The sequence below is a fragment of the Mchenga conophoros genome, linkage group LG17 (genome assembly GCF_057382185.1).
Source record: "Mchenga conophoros isolate Kocher_MC1m ecotype Shallow Benthic linkage group LG17, M_conophoros_male_GT1.1, whole genome shotgun sequence".
Classification (NCBI taxonomy): domain Eukaryota; kingdom Metazoa; phylum Chordata; class Actinopteri; order Cichliformes; family Cichlidae; genus Mchenga; species Mchenga conophoros.
In genome coordinates, this window is record NC_140542.1 from 15,955,459 (window position 1) to 15,976,835 (window position 21,377).

The window sequence follows — 21,377 nt, forward strand, 5'->3', positions numbered from 1 at the left end:
TTCTCACGGAATGCCTTTGAAGTGTGCTTTAGGTGTGGATTACCTTTAAAATTATTGTGCTGATAAGACACACCTTTAACTCTCAAAAGTACATGCTGTACATGCTTGTGTTAAATAAGGACGCTAAATAGAAAGGGCCTGCACATCACAGAGTGTGTTGGCAGCACATTGTGAGGTAACATCATGTTTCCAAGCCCTATAGAGGGACGGACTTAAACGTGATGTGGGTGTGTCTTTACATTATTACATTATTAGATTACATACAGCCCATCGGTTTGTTCTTTTTTGAAAACCTGACTCAACACATCCCAACGCGTCTCTGCACTCATGGCGGAGTTGAGACTACTGCTTCTATTTTTACTGGCCTTAGTGAGTATTCAGTCTTAAACTATTATCACATTAACATGCTAGGGCATCCTTCTTCTTATTTAAAGCGACAAAACAGCACCATGAAGTGGTGCGGTCAGATATTATTTATTTTACTGCCTAACACAGATTATTATTTATATGCTACAATCAAAGTTGGCGGTTCGCAGATAACACAGTGTAAGGAAAATAAGAAAGCCTCGCCCAGCGTTTTGTTGTGGTCTGAGGGATTTAACTGTACTATTGTCATTACAGATGATGAGTTCTGAGGCCAAAGAGAAGAAGGTAAAGAAACTGAGGAGGAATCGGAGAGAGTGGATTCCTCCTGCTACAAAGCTGATGGAGAACATCGACTACACCCATTTGGAACACATTGCAAAGGTCTTCAGCTCATTGAAATCTTTATAGCATATACACATGTTATATGCACGTTATATTTTTAAGCAGTGGCTGAGTGGCTTCTATCACATCATTTGGTTATCTTCCGCTACTTTAGGATAGCATGTCATGAACATTCCTTTAAAAAAGTCCAGTTGTACTCACAGTTGAACACTTGAAAACAACCACAAGTCATAGGTTTGCTGTCAGTGCAGATTTCCTATTAAAAACTAATTGTTAAAGGATTTGCAAATCCAATATGATCGCAGTGATACATTTCAGGTGCAGACATTTGTAAAGTTCTGCATATACTCTTTCTTTTCAATAGTAAAATTAAAAGTTTAGACATCATCTATGTCTGTGCAGTATCTGTTGTACCTGCAGTGCTTTGGCATAGTTTTTGTATTATTACAAAAACAATTCCAGTAGAGAGTGAAAAACAGTTCTTGAACACATACTTGCTCTTGCTAAAAAGTATAACAAGGAATATTTAAGAAGCACCCCAACCTGACATCACTGTCTGAGACTTAAGTTCAACTTCAATAGTAGAACAATTTTTTACATGTTTACCATCTATTTTACCAAGTCTTACTATGTAATTTACAGTAAATGCTCCCCCTGTTTTATTTCAGATACGCTCTGATAAAGACAAATTTGAGATAGTTCAATATTTCCTTTCTGGAGAAGGGGCAGATAAAAATCCATTAAACCTCTTTGTGGTGGACCGAGAGACTGGTTTTGTACGTATCACTGATCTGCTGGATCGGGAAAGCTGCCCATCCTACAATGTAAGTTTGTTTTGATGTTTGTTTGTTCATTTTTTCTTTTCTGTTTTTTACTCTGCATAGTTTTCTTTCACCATTTTCTCCATTATGTAACACCAAACAATATCATGGAATTCCATTCCTGGTCTCAGCTCCACTTCTGTGAGATACAGACCTCAGGGAACGTATCCACAGCAATCGCAGAAAAATAGAGTTAGCATTTTTGTATGGTTGAAGGAATGTACATTAGCTGCTAACATTAGCTACTAGCAGCTAAAATATATATTATGAATGTCAAACAGAAGTACAGTCATTGCATTTATTTCTGGCCTTTGTATTTCACCGAAACTATTAGAGTCAATCATTGCCATCCATTAGCTGGTGGCCAGGACTGCTGGTCATACTGCTGTTGGATGACAGGCAGCTCCAGCTGATTTGTCATTCTTACAATTGTAAGTCAGTCCCTTCTTCATGGCTTATCTTAAGCTTACACAATTTCTGATTGCTAATAGCTGGTGATAGCTCACTGATGCCAATTTGCAAACTTGCTTTGCAGCTTGTTTTATGAAGTAGGCCACAAAACCAACAGTTTCCAGTCCAGTCTTTTATCACAACAAGTCCACATAAATCCAATCTAAAATCAATCCTCCTTCTGATAAAATGTAATTATTTTTAAAAGCAAAACTACTCAGGCCAGGTTAAAAGTATTTTCCTTTAAAATGTCCTTTTCTCTCACCGGAGTGTTTAATTTCAACCACCTTCAACCTGCCACAACTGTGTCCAATAGCCTCCTTCCTTCCTGTTTTTCTCCCTAAACTCATTCTTACTCTCCCCTTTATAGAGAAGGGCCCTATCGCACCAGATTAATACCAGATTGCAAATTTTACTGAAGAAAAGAAATGACTTTTCTTCAGTAAAAGTTGAATTTTAAAGTTGAACTTGAAGGATCAATTTTAATCTTAGGCCATAGAACTCCAGGTACGATCTGAAATTCCAAAGTCATTAATATAGTTTCTATATATAATTGTATTACATATTAAAAGTTACATTTTAAAACTATCTCAGTCTGTCATTCACAATTTACACAGCTATCAGGGATCGCTAGATACAGGAATGGGACCACGGCAGAGGATAACATCCCACTGATTATAACAGTCCAGGACCAAAATGACAATGCTCCTTCTTTTGAGCTGCATACTGGAAACATTAATGAGGCAAGCGAAAAAGGTAATGATGGATTTTAAACACAGTTTTCTATATGTGATGGGATACAAATTGCATTTTAGCTTTTATGGAGTTCTTGTGAGAAAATCCCTGAAATCTGTCCTCTTCTGAAGATATTTCTTCAGCCTAGGAGTAGTGAGATGATATTGCACGAGCAATAGAGAGAGGGGGAGTCATGACAGACAGGGGAAAAGAAGAACAGAAGAACTCTGGGGTAGAAGCTTAACATTTCACAGACGACCTTCGACTTGCTTAGTCACAGCCGTCCGCATCATATTTACATCTTAAAAACTGTTAAAATATGTCTGCGTTCTATAAGATCCAGTTGACATTCATTTTGCGAATCAGCCTCTAACCTTCTTTTTTGTCGCATATAAACACAGTCTGCATATATTATGTATGTGAAAGTTGTTTGTCAAATGATCATGTTGAGCTGTTGTGCTCCACTGCAGGAACCTTTGTCATGCAGCTTAAGGGTAAAGACAACGATCAAGCTGGAACAATTAATGCAGAGATCTCCTACAGCATCGTCAGTCAGAAGCCAGAAGGCACAGGTCACATGTTCCATTTAGATGAAAAGACTGGAAAACTGTACGTCAAAGAGCCCACGCTGGACAGAGAGGTGAGGCTAGCAGTCACTGCACGTACAGCAAGACACATATATGCTTCTGCATTTTTGCACGAATTTCTTTCTTAGCTTTCTTAATATATTTCTTAAATATATACATTTTGGTTCAGGCAATCTTTGTCAGGTACAATAAAACAATGTTCCTGGACTGAAAATGTAATTAAAATAAAATATTCTTAAGAGAGACAGTGTGCAGATGTCATAATTGGACCATACCTGCTAAACGCGCAAAGGTGATTTTCTCATCGTGGAAGGAAAAAAGGACCGACTGGTCCGACTCATCTTAGCTTAGTATGATTACAATTCTTCTGAAGTATTTGGATATAAGTCATGCGTTTTCACCTCCTTTTCACAGACTTATGACTTCTACAGCCTGGTTATAAAACTAACTGATATGGGAGGAGCAGCAAGTGGACTAACAGGAACTGGAACTGTAGAGATCAAGATCCTGGACATCAATGATAACATACCTACTCTGGAAAAATCTGAGGTGATGAATATGGCCTTTACTTGTTCTTAAGGCATCCAAATTTATTCTTATATCATTAATCACTTTCAAAACAACTGTACATAGCTGTGTCTGTCTCATTATTTATGGATGGCTTGAGTTATGCACTTTACGTTAGTGGTATCAAGTGTGCTTTGGTGGCCCAAGCTGCAGGGAGTTTAGGAATATCCAGTAGCAGTAAAAGGCTGTTACTTCTGCACGCTACCTGTTCCCAGAGTTTTGAGAAGCAGTCGTAGATTCATTTCCATCTTCGTAGTATGAAAGTATTCATCTGCGTGTCAGACAAATTGTGGCAAAATGGTGTTTAAAAAATTCTTAAACTGTGTTGGCCCATTTTGGAAAGCTCTGGAGTTTGCTCCTTTGGACTGTCTATGTAATTTAGACATAGCTTATGGATTTGAAAAGTAATACAGGAAGAAAGTTACCCTGCATTCTTTCTAATTGCCATGGGGTAAGTCCCTTGGTAGCAAAAACCAGTTTCAGTTGTTGATTTATTACTTCAGAAAATATTTCTGTCACAGTCTGTCTGAGGCAGACTGCATGTATTGTGAAAAGGACTCAAATGCAGACCAAAACAGAACGTGAAAAGTGACGTGGATAAACAAAAACAAGCCGTTTATTAAGGCCTGGGTGAAACTAAACAAAAACCTAAACTGGGTGAACTAAAACATGGAAAACTGGCATGGATACCTGGAAACACAACGTGGACTAGCAGACAACCTAACAAGGAATGACTGAAAACAAACGGACTAAGTACACACAGGAGGGTAATGAGGGAAGTGGGAACACATGGGGAAAAAAGCTGAAAGAAATGAACATAACCAAGGGGAGAGTAAAACTAAACACAATGAACACAGGAACACAGGACCGCTTCAAAATAAAACAGGAAACATAATGAAATACAGACATGAGAACATGAACTCAGTGGCGTGTCTAGAAACTTTTTGTTGGGGGGGGCAGGTAGGGGCACAGATTTGGAGAAGGGTGGCAGATGTAATTGGCAGATAATGTTTAAAAAAAAAATTCTACCAACCATTAACCATAATTCAATAATCCTATAAACCTAATAACCGAATGAGCTTTTAACTCTTATTAGAATGAGATTTTAACCACTACGGTGCAAAGTTTTTAGATACTGCGTTGATAAAGTACAAGAGATACAATCAGTGCTTTGTCAGTGTTTACTCAGCATTCAAGGACAGCAATATTTGCATAGTATTTTTACTGACATGTAGTGCACATACGTATGTTTTGGGCAAAAACATTTTTGAATATTAAAATACGAACATTTGTAACAAACAATTGACAAATTAGCCAGTTCCAATGTAAAACTTTCTCTGCCTGTTAAAAAAAGAAGATAATCTTCTCACAAACTGGTGTTTGATTTTGAAACAGGAAAAAAGTGGGGAAACAACTGAAAAGACTAACATTTGAATGAAACCTGAAAGCAAGTAAATACTTTCTATGCTGCCTTATGGTAAACTTTGGTAATATTGATAAAGAACAACACTGGCTGATGATGAAATACAGTCAGCTGGCATGGTGACACTGCCAGTATTAACCTGCAGGGCTGGACTGGGACAGAAAATCGGGCATTTTGACTACAGACCGGCCCACCAGGTATTAAAACCATAAAGCCTTTGAATGAAAACAAATGCTGTTGTGACAGTGATGTACAGTCTTGTTGGTATATGTATGATTTCTATACATTTTACATCAGATGTGTCTGTGATAAAAGACTACAGCCCCCCACCTAGAACCTCGAGAATCTGGGGGGAAGGACAGTGGAATTTCTTTCATCAGAGTTAAAACGATGTACAAATGGTAAACATAAAAATGACAAACATTTAACAATTCACTCTAACAGTTTGCTTTGTTGAGCATGGGCCAATTTTCAATAAAATGGAAGGAGTGCATGTTTTCAAGCATACTTACATTGTAATGTCATGTGAGTTGTTCATGTTGTTCCAGGTTACTGTTATAAACAGTTTTTAAGTCAGCTCTACCTTATTACTTATTATCCCTATTACTTACTCAGTATTATAGTGTACTAAATATGTAACGATGTCTGCTGTTCAGTTTTTATAAAGCATGCATCGTGTTTTAACTTTTAACCAAAACTAGCATCCAAGCCAGGAGAAAAACTTCCAAGCAAGACAGTATTAGTGCCTCCTGCTATGGATGAGCACACCATAAGCTCAGAGATTCCAACAAGCCTCTTACAGCCCCATAAACCCTGCTCCCGAGTACAAACTACACTGTGTTCATTAAGGCTGTTGTCTTTAATTCTTTGCTCTAAAAATGCCCTAAAAAGGTCAGTGATCACTGTTTTATTACCACTATTAATCTGCAGCATGTTTTAAAGCAGACAAAGAGCGATTCAGATAACCCATTTACGTTGTAATAAATCAAGGGTCCAGTGTACACTGTGCGGGACAGGATTACCTGGGTCCTACCCTGGTGCCTGGCCTGTCAGGCCTGTAGAGTTGGAGAAATACTTTGAGAATCTCATCAATCTCATCTCAGGCCTTCTATAATAGAAGCAGAGTCTGAGGATGAGGGGACGGCTCGATTTCATCTTTGTTTTTTGTAGATGATGTAGTTCTGTTAGCTTCATCGGGTGGAGACCTGCAGCTTCCACTGCAGTGGTTCACAGCATGGCATTCTGAAGGATGGACTGATGGATCGCTTAACACTGGGGTTATGATAATTATTGGTGAAAAAACAGAACTGCCGTTTTTCATCTGGTAAATACAAAACATCCTGTTTCAGAATGACACTGAAAAAACGGTGCATGAATTTTTGGCAGGATTTCATTTAATCTAAAATTAACAAGAATGCTAACTGTGAGAGACCACCTTACAGAAAGCTATAGAAAATTTAAGAAGGAACTATGTACAGTTTATCATTTCATATAATTTCAATGTTTTTCTAGTCTTTTGAGCACTGTAAGCACAATGATAAAGAAAAAACAGTACAAGATGACAATAGGATAAGTTTGAATTACTAAAATCATGTATTATTTCCAGGCACTTAACATCGTATTATTACAAAAACATTTTCATAATGGGGTGTATCTTTATCACGCTGTTCTAATTTCAGTATTCTGGCTCAGTGGATGAAAATGTTGACAATGTCGTGGTGATGAAAATCAAGGCTTTGGACAAAGACCAACAATACACAGACAACTGGCTGACTCGCTTCACAATTTCCAAAGGAAATGAAGATAATCTCTTTTCCATTGAGACAGACAAGGAAACCAACGAGGGCATCTTAAAGTTGATAAAGGTATTTAATACAGCGGGTAAACAACTACTGAACGTGTCACCAAGTTTCAATATTTTCGATATTTCAGTAGCACCTTTGTTAGTTTTAAAGGAGCTATAAAAGCATTTTCACCAGATGTCAGTCGCAACCAGTGTTGGTCAAGTTACTTGAAAACAGTAATTAGTTACTAATTACTGATTACTTCTCCAAGAAAGTAATCCTGTTACTTTACTGATTAAATATTTTCAAAAGTAATTAGTTACTTTATTACTTACTTACAATTTAAAAAAAACATGATACACAACCAGAATATGTAATATTAGAGACACTATAACAAACACAATCACGGTTTAGTAGCGCAGTATCGCAGCATGCTCAAGGGAAAGTAACAGTACTCTTATTACTTTTTTTGCAATAGTAATCCCTTCAATCGTTACTTGAAAAAAGTAATCAGATTACAGTAATGTGTTACTGCCCAACCCTAAACCTGACCCATGCAATTCATACCTGCAACGAAAACAAACCACAGATGCAGGGACACCGCGAAAAAAGTCTTGAGCACATGAAGAAAGGAGGTGCAAAAAGGAATGGAAAGTCATGACACCAGCTGAAATCTGTCGGTACTTAGAAGCAATCCTGCCCGCCTGCCTGAATGTTTAAGTGAGCACTGCTAGGGCCATAACCAGGGAGTGGAAAGACCATAGACCGGCCATGACCAGGTGCTCCCCCACAAGATTTCAGACAGAGTAAAAAGAATTATCAGCAGAGTTGTCCACTTGTTGAGAGCTACAGAAAAACCTGGAATCAGCAGGTTGAATTGTTTTAAAGAAAACAAGTAATGCACTCGAACTATGGCCTGTAGGCATGCTCACTGAAGAAAAAACATCTTGAAGTGCATTTAAAGTTTGCTGACCAACATTTAGGCAAGCTCGTGAGATCCTGAGAGAATATCTTCTGGTCTGCCGATGCCATGTTTGGAGGTCAAAAAGCACTGCATATCACCACATATATATGTTATCACTGTAATATTATGGGTCTTTATATATTGAGCGGTTTGTATACACTAGAGCTCTTTCTTAGATTTAATATAATTTAGTTCAGTCTGTCACTGTTCTTATTGTTACCACATTTCTCATTTTTACACATAACTCAATACTTAAAACTTAAAACCATGAACATCTATAGTTTGATTTCTCTACACGTGTGGATTGGTGGATTGGTTGTTCTCAACATCTGGTGAGAATTTCATGACAGTAGCACCTTTAGAAATTGGTGACGTGTTCAATGTTTTACACTATGTATTTGTATAAACTCACTTCAAACATTTTAATTTGCAGCTAGTTCTGGGTTTGTCTCTTGAATGTATTTCATTTTTTGTGTGTGTCTGTTTTCTCTCAAGTAACTCATTTTATCTTTTATCATTTATTTTGCAGCCTGTGGATTTTGAAGAAGTCCAGAAGCTTGAGCTTGGCCTTTTGATTGAGAATATTGCTCCGTTTGTGATTGGTAGTGCTGTACACATGGATGTGGATGTTCATGTTGGAGAGGGTAACCCTCTAGTTACTGGAGCTGGTGCCGGGGCAGGAGCTGGTGCTGGTGCTGGTGCTGGTGCTGGTGCCGGGGCAGGAGCTGGTGCTGGTGCTGGTGCTGGTGCCGGTGTGGGTGCAGAGACAGAGCTGGGAGTAGATGTGGAATTGGATGTAGGCGAGGGGGATATAGGGTTGGATGCAGGACTTAAACCTGAGGTGGAGGCTGGCCCTGGAGTTGGACCTGAAGTGGGCACTGATGTGAAGTTTAAACCAGGACCAGGAACAAAGCTGAAGCCAGATGCACCAAAAAGCTACCCCATTAAAATATCAGTTAATAATGTACCAGAGGGTCCAGCATTTATACCTGACACCAAGATTGTTCATGTATCCGAGGACCCAAAGGAAGCACCTAAAGATGGCAAGATCGCTGTGTTTGCTGCCACCGATCCAGATACAGGAAAAACAGCTGAAGATGTCAGGTTTGTCAAGTTACAGTAAAATCTGTGAGACTTAGTTCCTCCTCCTACGCCGAGCGGCGCATCGGGCAGCTAGTGATCTCCATCGATGTCGGTCAGCAGCGACTGCTTCAGCTTCGTCCCAGGCAATGTCGACAGTTCTCAGATCGTCCATAAATGTTCGACGCCATGTGGTCTTTGGTCGGCCTTGCTTTCGCTTGCCAGTGCGTGGACGCCATGTCATGGCAATCTTAGCTGGGCGATGAGGGGGTAGGCGTAAAATATGTCCCGCAAAGCGAAAGCGCCTTTCTGCAACAACATCGGCTAATGGGCGGGTGCCTGCTCTTTGTAGGACCTCCTCATTTGTTATTCGGTCCCGGTAGGAAATTCTCAGGATTCGCCGCAAGCCACGTTGTTGAAGCACGTTCAGGTGTTGAATAATTGCACTTGTTGAGCGCCAGGTTTCACTAGCGTAAAGTGCATTAGGGAAGACTATAGAGTTCAGTAGTCTGATCTTGACCCTTACATTCAGGGAGGTCGAGTTCCAAATAGGTTGGAGACGTCGCAGGACACCAACTGCCTTCCCTACTCTGGCGTCGACATCCCGATCAGAGACCCCGTCATTCGAGATGATGCTGCCAAGATATGTAAAATTCTCCACCTCTTCAGCACGTTGTTGGTTGATCATGACAGGAATGCGGGCACGTGCATAGCCAACTCGGAGTACCTTGGTTTTTTTGGCGCTGATTCTTAATCCAACTTTCGTTGCCTCCCTCTGCAGGGCCGCGGTCAACTTTTGGAGGTCTTCCTGAGTCGAGCCCAGCAGGGCGATGTCATCTGCGAAGTGCAAGTCAGTGAGATTACGCGCTTCGTGCCAGGGCACACTGATGTCAGCTTGGTCAACTGATCGTCGCATGATGAAGTCAATTACCAACAGGAAGAGGAAAGGGGATAGCACGCATCCTTGTCGGACGCCAGTATTGATCTTGAAGAAGGCTGTGCAGCCGTCATCCGTCCGGACGCAGCAACGGGAGTTGGAGTAGAGACAACGAAAGGCATCTACAAACTGCTGAGGGACTCCATAGTGGCGTAGGATAGCCCATAGAGTCGGCCGGTGGACGCTGTCAAAAGCCTTCTCGAAGTCAATGAAATTAATAGAAATCTTCTTTTGGTATTCCAATGTTTGTTCAATGATCATGCGGAGGGTGAAGATTTGCTCGACGCATGACCGGCCACTCCGAAACCCAGCCTGCTCTTCTCGCAATCGTTCGTTAACAGCGTGTCGTAGCCGATTCAAAAGAGCGAGGCAAAACACTTTCCCGGGTACCGACAGCAACGTGATGCCCCGCCAGTTGTTACAGTCACCCAAATCACCTTTTTTTGGAAGTTTGATAATGGTGCCTTTTGTCCAATCATCGGGTACATGTGATGTTGCCCAGCAGGCGTTTAGGAGTCTTGTAAGGGCGGCTTCAAGATGGGGTCCACCATTCTTCAGCATTTCGGCGAGGATTTCGTCCAGGCCTGCGGCCTTTCCACTCTTGAGTAGTCGGATCGCTGTCTTGACTTCAGTGATGCTGATTTGTCCGATATCGACAGGAAGAAGATCCATGGAAGGTGCCAGGTCTTCGGCCTCGAACCGTTGGGGTGGCTCAGGTTGGTTCAGAGTATCGCGGAAGTGTTCGACCCATCGTTGTTCTTGTTCAGCTGCAGTAAGGAGGACACGTCCATTTTTGTCTCGGATTGGAACACCGCGGCCACCACGAGCCCCAGTTAGATCTCGTACAATGCGATATAAGGTTCGGGTGTCGTTCCGATCGGCTGCTTCTTGGGCTTCGATGCCTTTAGCTTCGATCCATTCACGCCTGTCACGCCGGCAGCTGCGTTTGACCTGTCGGGCAAGGTCTTGGTAGGTGGCCATGGCCCTCTCACGCTGGTCTGCAGAAGCATGTGGGTCAAAGGCCACCTGGTCCCGAACTGACTTTGCCAAGCGACGTTGATCTATAAGTTCCCATGAACGGTCGGAGATCCAGCGCTCCTTAAAGCCGCCCCGTCGGCGACCAATCTTCGATTCTGCTGCACCGACCACAGCCTCTTTTATCTCATCCCAGAGTGTATCTGGATTTTTGTTGTTATTTCCTTCCGCAGCAAGGAGCTGGAAGCGGTTTCTCAATTCGAGTTGAAATTCTGCTGCCGTATTTGCATCTTTTAGGCGTTGAATGTTAAAAGGACTTGGCCGCTGCAGTCGTGGTTGGAGGCGCTTCAGGTGAAGTTTACATTTGGCAATTAGCAGGTAGTGATCCGAGTCAATGTCGGCTCCACGCCACACCCTAACATCGCTAATGGTGGATGCCCAGCGGGATGATATGCAGATGTAGTCGATCTCGCTTGTATATCTGCCACCGGGGGCCTTCCACGTCGCCTTGTGTATCCGCTTGTGGCTGAAGAAGGTGTTCTTGATGGTCAGCCGGTTTGCCGCACAGAACGAGATCAGCCGCCTACCGTTTTCATTTGTCATTGCTGCGATTCCAAACGGGCCGATAGTCGATTCCAGGCCATCCCGGTTACTGCTTATTTGCGCGTTGAAATCTCCGCCCACGATCAGCAAATCATGACGCGGGGAGTTGTCAATGGCATCCTGGAGCATCGCATAGAACCCATCCTTGTCAGTATCGTCAGCCTCTTCTGTTGGAGCATATACTTGAAGAATTGTGACTTTCACATGCCTAGCTTGGAAACGAGCTAGGGATGTGAAAGTCTGTGAGACTTATGTTCAGTAATTGAACAGTCATCAGCTTTTGACCTAGTCATAATGATCCAGTTTTCAGTAATTTCCATTAATGGCAAAGCTACCAATGATATGATTTATATAAAAATGTCACTCAACAAACACCTATTTCATTTGATCAAAGTATAGCAGAGTGTTGCAGTAATGGCAATAATAATATAATGGCTAATGCTTTACATTAAGGTTTTCTAAGAACAGGCAGTAATGTGGTTAAAATTCATTACAAGATATTTATTAACACATATGTAAATATTATGTGTCAAAAAGACTATAACTGGTTAACTAAAGTATCAATGATGACATTTTTTAAACTTTACTAAATTATTTTTAAATTTGGTAACATTTTATGATTTTAGCTATAATATACAAGAAAAGTATCCTAGTGAAGTCAAGAAATAAATTAAAGTTTTAGAAAAATGAATAAAATATAGTTTCTGTTGTTACTTGGTGCTATTTGAACAAAAATGAATTGGAAGAAATTGAATAGCTGTATTAATCTTAATGAGGGCTCTTTCCTTACTTTTACTCTGGTAACAGCAAAAGTTGTCAATTGGTGTAATAATACATTAACTAATCGTAGCAGGTAGCAGGGGTAGCTGTAAAAACAATAAAACAACGTTAACAGCTGTGTTCTTCTTAGCATTTAAAATATCTTTGATGGGTCTGTTTAATCCTATCAAGACACAAATTATGTTAATAATATAAAGTCTTTAATGTAAAGCATTACCAGGTATGATTATTATTTATTATAATTAATAAAATAGTTAAAAACTACTTTGTGTTAGAGGTTTTTTGTTTGTTTTTGAAGGTTTCATCTTTATCATAATGTTGAGCAGGTGTTTTATGTAAATAGAAACTTTTACTTCACTGATGCTCGTTTTTACTTTACTGATGTTTTTTCTTCTTTCTTATATATGTTTTGCATTCCAGTTATGCCAAAGCTTATGATCCAGATAACCTGTTTACAATTGATGCTGAAACAGCTGAAATTAAACTCAAAAGGACACCAGACAGGGAGTCACCTTACTTGAAGAATGGTACCTATATCGCCAAGATTCTAGCTATACCCAAAGGTAATTCTCTTGTCAACACTAAGACTTCATTGCTGCTTCCTCCACTTCTTATATTTAGGTTTGAAGGTTATCTTTTTCCCTACTGAAGGATTTCATTTCAGTTAACTACCAATAAAATATTGGTAGCAACAACTTTTAAGATCTTACTTGAAAATTTTCATTGTGGAGGGCCAAGGAGAATCAGGTATTTAACCTATCAGGTTAACAAGCCCCTAGAATTACTGGGTTGTGCTTGTAGCCAAGATATTTAAGGCAGTCAAAACAAATGTGTAACCTGCCTTCATATGAAGCCCTTATGTCATCAAACATTTTGGATTTGATTTTAAAAGCTTTTATTATCTTATTTCATATGATCAACATATAAGTGGAATCTAATTAAAATATTAGTTTCACCAGTCTAAATTGAACATATGAATAATTAGTAATGGATTAAAGGTCATCAGGGAATGGGAAACCGGAGGGAGACACAGCTGGGAGCATAACCAAACAGAGTCCACAGAGACAGTTCAGGAGGCCGACCCAGAAACTGAAATACTAGTAGAATTCAAATCAACAAGAAAATGTTTTAAAACTCTACAAACCTAATTCAAAAATGTTTAGGTATAGTCCTGATGCATGCTCAATCATCCAGGTAAGGAAGTCCCAAAAAGCTGATTCTGTTGATCTGGACACTGAAAATGCTACGTCCAGATGAAAAGAATCAACTTTTCAGGTGCTTAGGTATAAAGCATTTATATGTACCCATGACTGAAAATTAGAAAGTAGAAAGCACTTCCTTCAACTTAAGGAAGGGCGATCGTGGCTCAAGAGTTGTGTGTTCGTCTTGTAATCAGAAGGTTGCCGGCTCGGTCAGTCTCGGTCGTTGTGTCCTTGGGCAAGACACTTCACCTACCGCCTACTGGTGATGGCCAGAGGGGCCGATGGCGCGATATGGCAGCCTCGCCTCTGTCAGTCTGCCCCAGGGCAGCTGTGGCTACAACTGTAGCTGCCTCCACCAGTGTGTGAATGTGAGAGTGAATGAATAGTGGTATTGTAAAGCGCTTTGAGGGGTCCTGAAAAGCGCTAAATAAATGCAATCCATTATTATTATTATTATTAAATGGGAAGGTGCTATGTATACCAGTCCAGCAAATGGCAATCACGGCATTTGCTTCAAATTCTTACTGACATATTTACCGTATCTGCTTTTCAGACATGCCATCAAAGACAGCAACAGGAACAATAGCCATTCAAGTCACTGACGGCAATGACCACTGTCCAACCCTGACTACAAACCATGCCAGTCTGTGCTCTGATCAGAAATCTGTTTACATTACGGGCATTGATGAAGATGTTAGTCCCAATGCTGCTCCATTCACGTTCAGAATAATACCTGATGGGACACAAGGCAGCTGGGTTGTAGAAGTCATCAATGGTAAGAAAATCTGGTTTGGGTCAAAAGAAAAAATGGAAACGTTTATTTTCGCCTCTGTCAGTGCGCAACAGGGCGGCTGTGGCTACAATGTAGCTTGCCATCATCAGTGTGTGAATGTGTGTGTGAATGGGTGGATGACTGAACATGTAAAGCGCTTTGAGGTCCTTTGAGGACCAAGTAAAGCGCGATACAAACACAGGCCATTTACCATTTTAATTTTATTTATTTATTTATTTTTGCCTTAGTAATTGTAGCACTAATTTTATTATTATAGTGATTTACCGTAAAGACTTAAGCCTTATCTATACAGTGGGGGAAATGAGTGTTTGATCCCCTGCTGAGAATATGCAAGTTTGCTCACTTACAAAGAAATGAACAGTTTTTCATTTTAATAGAGAGAGAGATCATAAACCAAACATTTAGATTAAGAACAATTCCATAAAAGTTGATGGGCGCAGTAAACACACCCCTAAACCTTGTGGAAAGCCTTCCCTGAAGAGTTGACACTGCAAAGGGTGGGCTAACATGATGTTAAACTCTGTGGATTAAGAATGCAATGCCACTCAAGTTCATATGTGTGTAAAGTGTTTGGGAAATATAGTGTACATTTTCAGTTACAATACAATAATTATTTCCTCTAATCCTATTACAGTGGCACCAATTCACCCTATTCTAATATCATGCAGTAAAATAAACTAGCTGCTAGTTTACAGAAAAGAAATTTGGGCAAATTTTTATATGTTGTTTTTACTAAATGTAATGTAATGTAATTGGTTTTTCCTTTCCAAAGTATTTGCTTTGTTTGAGGAGGCAGAATAAATCCTGAAGTAAAGTTAATTCGAAGCTTGAGTTGCAGTGTAGTGGAGGGAAATTGTCTTTGAAAACTTTTTGTGCTTTGTTATCTCCAGAGACAAGCGCTGCTATTCATTCTCATGTGCCACTCTGGCCTGGACAACATAATCTCCAGGTAGAGGTGTTGGATGCCCAGGGTCTGTCTTGTCCAACCAAGGAAGTTTTTACGGTGAATGTTTGTACTTGTTCGGAAACAGAGGACTGCAGCCTGAGAACAGCAAGACTAGAAACTACATCATCTAAGCTTGCTACACCAGCCATTGGCTTGTTGTTACTGGCATTTTGCTTACTGCTATGTGAGTTGATTTTAGAACATCCACTAATGATATGTATAACAGGCCTAGTTGGGAAAAACATGTGTTTAAGATTTTCAATACATATTCAGGACTATTTTGTGTCTGTACAGCTATTTATTCTATAGTATTATTAAGTTCTATTTAAATATAATACTAGTTTGTTGCAACCTATTGTATTTTTACCTATACTGAAAAAGTACTGTGCATAACAGAAAAAAGGTTTAAATACATGAAAAGCCCAAACTTTTATGCTTTAGTTTGAATCTTTACATTTGAATTTAAATGTTTTTATCTATGTTTTATTTGTGCAGTTATCCCATTTCTTCTGGTGGTCTGTCAGTATGCAGGGGCAGACAAAATCTTTCCTGAACAATTTAATGAGCTACCATTTCTCCCCAAAGAAAACCTCATATCCTATCATACTGAAGGCAGAGGCGAGGATAAGGTGGGCATTCACGTTTGTCTGGGAAAATTTTTTTGTTTTATTTAATGTGGATATGTAGAAAACAAACTGATTTTTAAGGAGGAATGCGATAGCTTGTCAGTCATCCCTGATTCAATTTTGTTTTAAAAACATGATTCTGAAAACTGAAATCAATGTCGTTTCGTACAGAAGTTGTGTTCAAAGATAATTTTTTCTTCTTCTTTTACTTTTAGGAAATGTCACTCCAAAGTTTACCTGTTATGCTCCAAAAGGTTAAGATGGGACAGTCATCAAATTTCAACAGGAAAAATTCAAACATAATGGAAATTGATGAGATACAAATCCGCAGCGAGCAGAAATATCAGGCAGCTGTCCAGACTGTAATGGAGGTTGACAATGCTTACACATTTTCAAGGGAATCAGTGAACCTTGGCAGAGGGCGTGCGTCATTCAACAGAAAAGTGATGGGTATACAACACACAGAAGCCCTGTGTGAGGACATAGCCCTTCCTGATGCTTTTCTCAATGATTACTACTCTCAGGTACTATGGTATAATAGCTATACATGCAATTATTTGTCACAGTATCTTCTCTTTGGACTCCTGTGTAATGAAGCTTTTGATGCCACTGACTGTTTTGTTTATTTGCCTCAAACAGAAAGCGGCATGTGCTGTTCCTGTGGAGGATTCCCATTTGGAATATGATTTTGAGGGCCAGGGCTCCTCTGCTGGCTCTGTGGGTTGCTGCAGCCTTCTGGAGGATGACAATGACTTAGATTTCCTCACTGAACTTGGGCCAAAGTTCAAGACTCTGGCTGAGATCTGTATGTTTCCTACAGTGTCCCCCAAACCCATATTGGCACAAAATGTTGCAGGTGCTATCAAAAGCACAGCTGATTTTGTCGAGCCAGTTTTTAAGAGCAGACAGGAGCACATTGTTGAAACAAAGCATGCAGACATAAAAACAGAAAGAGTAACGTCCAATACAAATATACTACAATCATCTGTCGGTACTGTAAGTACTGCCCGATCTATGACACTTCCTACCTCTAAGAGTACTAGTGTCAGACGTTCCTCTCATATTAGTCATTATGATAAACTACCCAGTCCAGTTCAGACTGTCTTACTACAACAGGAACCAATTTACTACACCAGCTCTGTATCACAACCCATACAATATGTAGTTCAACCACATCTACAGAACACACTTTTGTTAGTAGATGGCTCCAACGGAACCAATCGATTTTTTATCCAGGACATTGAGAGGTCAAGAAATCCTGCTAGCCACAGTGTTCCAACCAGCCCCATTGCCTTCCTACCCATAAGCCCACCTATGCCCCTGGGCTCTACGAGATAGGAAACTAATGCAGCTAAATGGTCATTGTATGCCGATTAAGGATAAAAGTAGTCAAAAGTAGGAATTAGGAAGGCCAGTTGGAACCAATCTCATCTCAGGGCATTTTGACAAGAGGTGTTATTCTGGTTAAAGAACCCTTCAGAGTGTGTTAGATTTGGCAGTCCAGTATGCATCATAGCCTACAAGGACATCTTCTTGCCAAACAAAAAAAACAAACAAAAAAAGAGTTGGTGGTGGTTGTTGTTGTTGCAGTATGTAGTACACATGGGCAGATGTGGTTAGGACCATTCTATGTTTTAAGAGGTTTGTGATGGTGGTAGTAACAAGGCAGACTTGTCCAGACGTAGTTGATCAAATCAGCATAACACTGCTCCAAGAAAATCTGCCATTGGTGTAAACAATGGCTGTCAGTAGCTGTCAACTGTATTCCAAAAACACATGAAGGAGTGGTAGACTGTGTGAAAGTCAGTTTCAAGCTTAATAATTTGGTCATATGATCAACAACAGTATTTAAGCAAAAGAAATAAATAATACTAGTCACATCAAATATAGTAATATAAAAACCTTGCATGACAATTGCATTCATGTGAAAGTTGACACTGGAAGTTGGCTCATAACATCAACTTAAATCTTTTTTTAAAGGCCAGTCATGTTCATTGCAATTGTGCTCATGGGAACGAGTGGCCCCCGAGCAGGAATACCATATTCATATGAGTTGTTCGCACTAAAGTAAAAAGCACCATCACTTCACGTGGATACCCTCTCAGCGACACCCTGATAACAACTGTGTTTAGACTGTTCCTTCCCATTCCATGCAAGGCCACCTGGGTTGGCTGGAAGACTGTTTACTTAGCCTGGCAGGGCGAAGGACACTGTCTCAGCTGAACTCTGGACACACACACACACATACATATATACACTGATATGCACACACTCATCCCCCCTCCCTTCCCAAACGCCTTCGATGCTTATTCCCTTCCGATGTTGACGGTGGATCATGGAGACCAGCGCAAAGGGTGCAGGCCCGGATGTACTGTCTAATTCAGCTGTCTCTCACCCTTTACCCACCCCTGTTGCTTGTCATGTGTTTCTTTGGTGTATTAAGAGTTTTTTTCATTTGCTATGTGCAGAGGTGTTTATTTCTGTTCTCAAACTGATCTCCCTGTTGGAGCTCAGTCTGGGGGGAGTTATTTTTTTCTCCTTATCTTTCCTCATGTGGTGCATTTTTCCATTGTTATACCTCTCTGACCTGTCTTCCCCACGTGATGTTTTGTGTAATGTATGTATGGTCGGAGGGTAAGATGGCGCCGCCATTGTGTGCAATAGGTCGGCAGCCTTGTGAAATTTCTATAAAACTAATAAAGGTATATCAAATCAAATCAAATATCAAAACGAGTTCATCATGAACCTGAGGCTTAGTGAAAATGACAGTGAACCCAGTGGAGTGTTGCTGAGCTAAAATCAATAAGCTTGATTGATTTTCCACTCTGTAATGCATGCGCAGGATGAACTGATCCCAAAAATATAAATGCGGGGGAAAAGGTGTGGTGATTGTTGCATTTAGCATGCAAAGGATAGATGGATGTTTCTTGAACCCAAGAGTTTGTTTTCTCATTATGTGATAGTGCTCTCATTTAACAGGGAGTCAATGAATATAGGACAAATATGATCTCTCTTTCTAGTCTCTGTCAGTACTCTCCAGCTTATGAGCTATCTACTTTAAGGTGCGCATTTGAGAGTCAAACCAGGGAGTCAAGTACGTCTGATTTGAGGTTCCCTTTTTTCATAAGAGCTACAGTATCCAGAGTTATAGGCAATGAAGATGTAAAATTATTAACAAAATAATCAACCTCTGTAGATTAGCTGCTCTGCACTCTGTTGGCACAAGGCACTGAAGAAGAGCAGATGAATGATATCTTTAAACTTGGTAAACTGACTGCTTCTTATATAGCGCGTTTCTACTCTGAGTACACACCTTGACTCATTCACCCAGTCACGGCAGCACTTTTTTCCTATGCTCTTTCTCTGTAAGTCCTTTCTTTCTTTTTTCATACTCAGATGGATGCATGAGAGAGCAGACTTGTGAGACGTATTGCTGCAAGTGTACTTATACTTTCTTTTATTAGAATATAAGGGATTAAATGTTTAGTTAAATATCTTTACATTGACCAAAAGAGGAATTTCACTGCTCTGGTTCACTTAAGAAAGTAAAATTAGTTTGATATCCCTGTCTTAGGGGGTTGTCTGATTATAAGTTGTCTTACAGTGTAAAGCACATTTAAGTGACTCTTGTTGGGATTTGATGCTATATAAATAAAACTGAATTGAACTGATAGCTGGGACAGACCCTGCCTCATTGTTTGATTTCAAATCTACTTTCATGTTGTACAAAGTCAAACACTGACTCGTTGTTAAAACACACACACACACACACACGGATCTGCATATCTAAGTCCAATTAAAGTTCATTCTTCACCAAGGCAGTCTGGAGATAAATGTCACAACAAATACATGTAATGTTATGAGGACAAGAAAGCAGATGAGACAGCTCACTTTCCAGAATATGCTGATGTGTTTATTTACTTTTTGATTGACAGAAAAAAAAAGCTTTCACAAAGTAACAACATAAAACACTTAAATTGTTTTATACTGTCTGGAACTAAAGACCGCAGAAATCTGACAATATGAAGGGCTCTAGCACTTGCTAGTAAGAGGCACAACTCCAGGGAGTAGGTGCTACATTAACATTTTAACAGGTTTGGCTCATTTGTTCTTTTATAGAGATGTGGGCATGAAAAACGTGACAATTAGACAGTTAGGATCAAAGAGCTACAAAGAACACAGGCTACTTTGTTTAGATGAAACTGGGATGAAATCTAAAATACTCAGACCAACTTGAGCATGGCAGGGAGTACGGAAGAGGATTAGGGCCACTGGAAAAAAAAAAGTGGGCACGTCTTTTTCTTTTTTCTTTTCCTGAATTCTGAGAAAAAAGTCAGAATTCTGACTTTAATCTCAGAATTCTGAAAAAAAAGTCAGAATTCTGACTTTTTCATCAAAATTATTTTTTTTCAGAATTCTGAGAAAAAAGTCAGAATTCTGAGATTAATCTCAGAATTCTGAAAAAAATAATTTTGATGAAAAAGTCAGAATTCTGAGAAAAAAGCCAGAATTCTGAGATTAAAGTCAGAATTCTGACTTTTTTCTCAGATTTTTTTTCCAGTGGCCCTAATCTTCTTCCGTACAGGGAGTGATTTTGTTTTCTTTCTAATATTTCAGTTATTACTCTTAGTTTCATGACACAATTGGGCCATTATTTAGAAAATGTCTCTACTTTATCAACTCTGAAATAACAACCACTGTAGCTATAAACAACAGCAACTTAACATATTTTGGGTTTTTTCACCATATGAACGAACTTGACGGTTTATCACTAAAATGGTGAACTTACTGGCAATCACCCAAAGAGGTATGAACGTCCCAAACTGTCAAGGTCATAAAGTCATCACATCAGGTTCTTAGTAACCGCTTTCTACACAGTGGAAAGTTACCACCTGTGCCAGCCATAAAAGCAACAAAACCTCGTTTCTGCTTGTCTTCATGCACATGGAAACTAGTTATGGCCTACAATATCTTGTGCACAGATGAATTTTAAGACCGAGCCATACAGAATGAAGAAAATAAAATATGTTTTAAGGTGTAGCCATTGTTTTGATTAGCCTCAAAGCTTGAGGATCTTTGCACAAAATATGTAGTTGCCTTCAAACTATATTGTCTTGGAAGGATGTGAAACACAGATTGTTTATTTATTTATCATTTTTAAAGGCACCTCAGCTACAAAGGACATGGATAAAATGTCCACTGCCCTGACAGCTCAGTCTTAGTGCATCGTTGGCAAGATTTTCTTAAAAATGACCCACAGTTAGTCATGGTAGATCATTAAAGGATGACAGGACATCAAGGCAAGAGAGGACAAAGTATGCAAAACATTCCATCAAAACCTTTTGGATCTGAAACATGAAAAACATACTGCATATTCTTTTAGACTTCATATAATT

General features: G+C 39.8%; 1 protein-coding gene across 1 annotated transcript; it reads left to right on the forward strand.

The window, feature by feature from the left end:
- The first annotated feature begins 239 nt into the window (after positions 1-239).
- Positions 240-19,652, forward strand: LOC146555223 (desmoglein-2.1). Its single transcript, XM_085251572.1, has 14 exons — positions 240-369; positions 622-747; positions 1,377-1,532; positions 2,597-2,735; positions 3,185-3,354; positions 3,716-3,850; positions 6,971-7,156; positions 8,569-9,143; positions 12,835-12,977; positions 14,170-14,391; positions 15,300-15,539; positions 15,851-15,984; positions 16,197-16,505; positions 16,621-19,652. Exons 1-14 carry the CDS (start codon positions 328-330, stop codon positions 17,317-17,319), a joined length of 3,276 nt encoding a protein of 1,091 aa, XP_085107698.1. The 5' UTR covers positions 240-327; the 3' UTR covers positions 17,320-19,652.
- Positions 19,653-21,377: the final 1,725 nt, after the last annotated feature.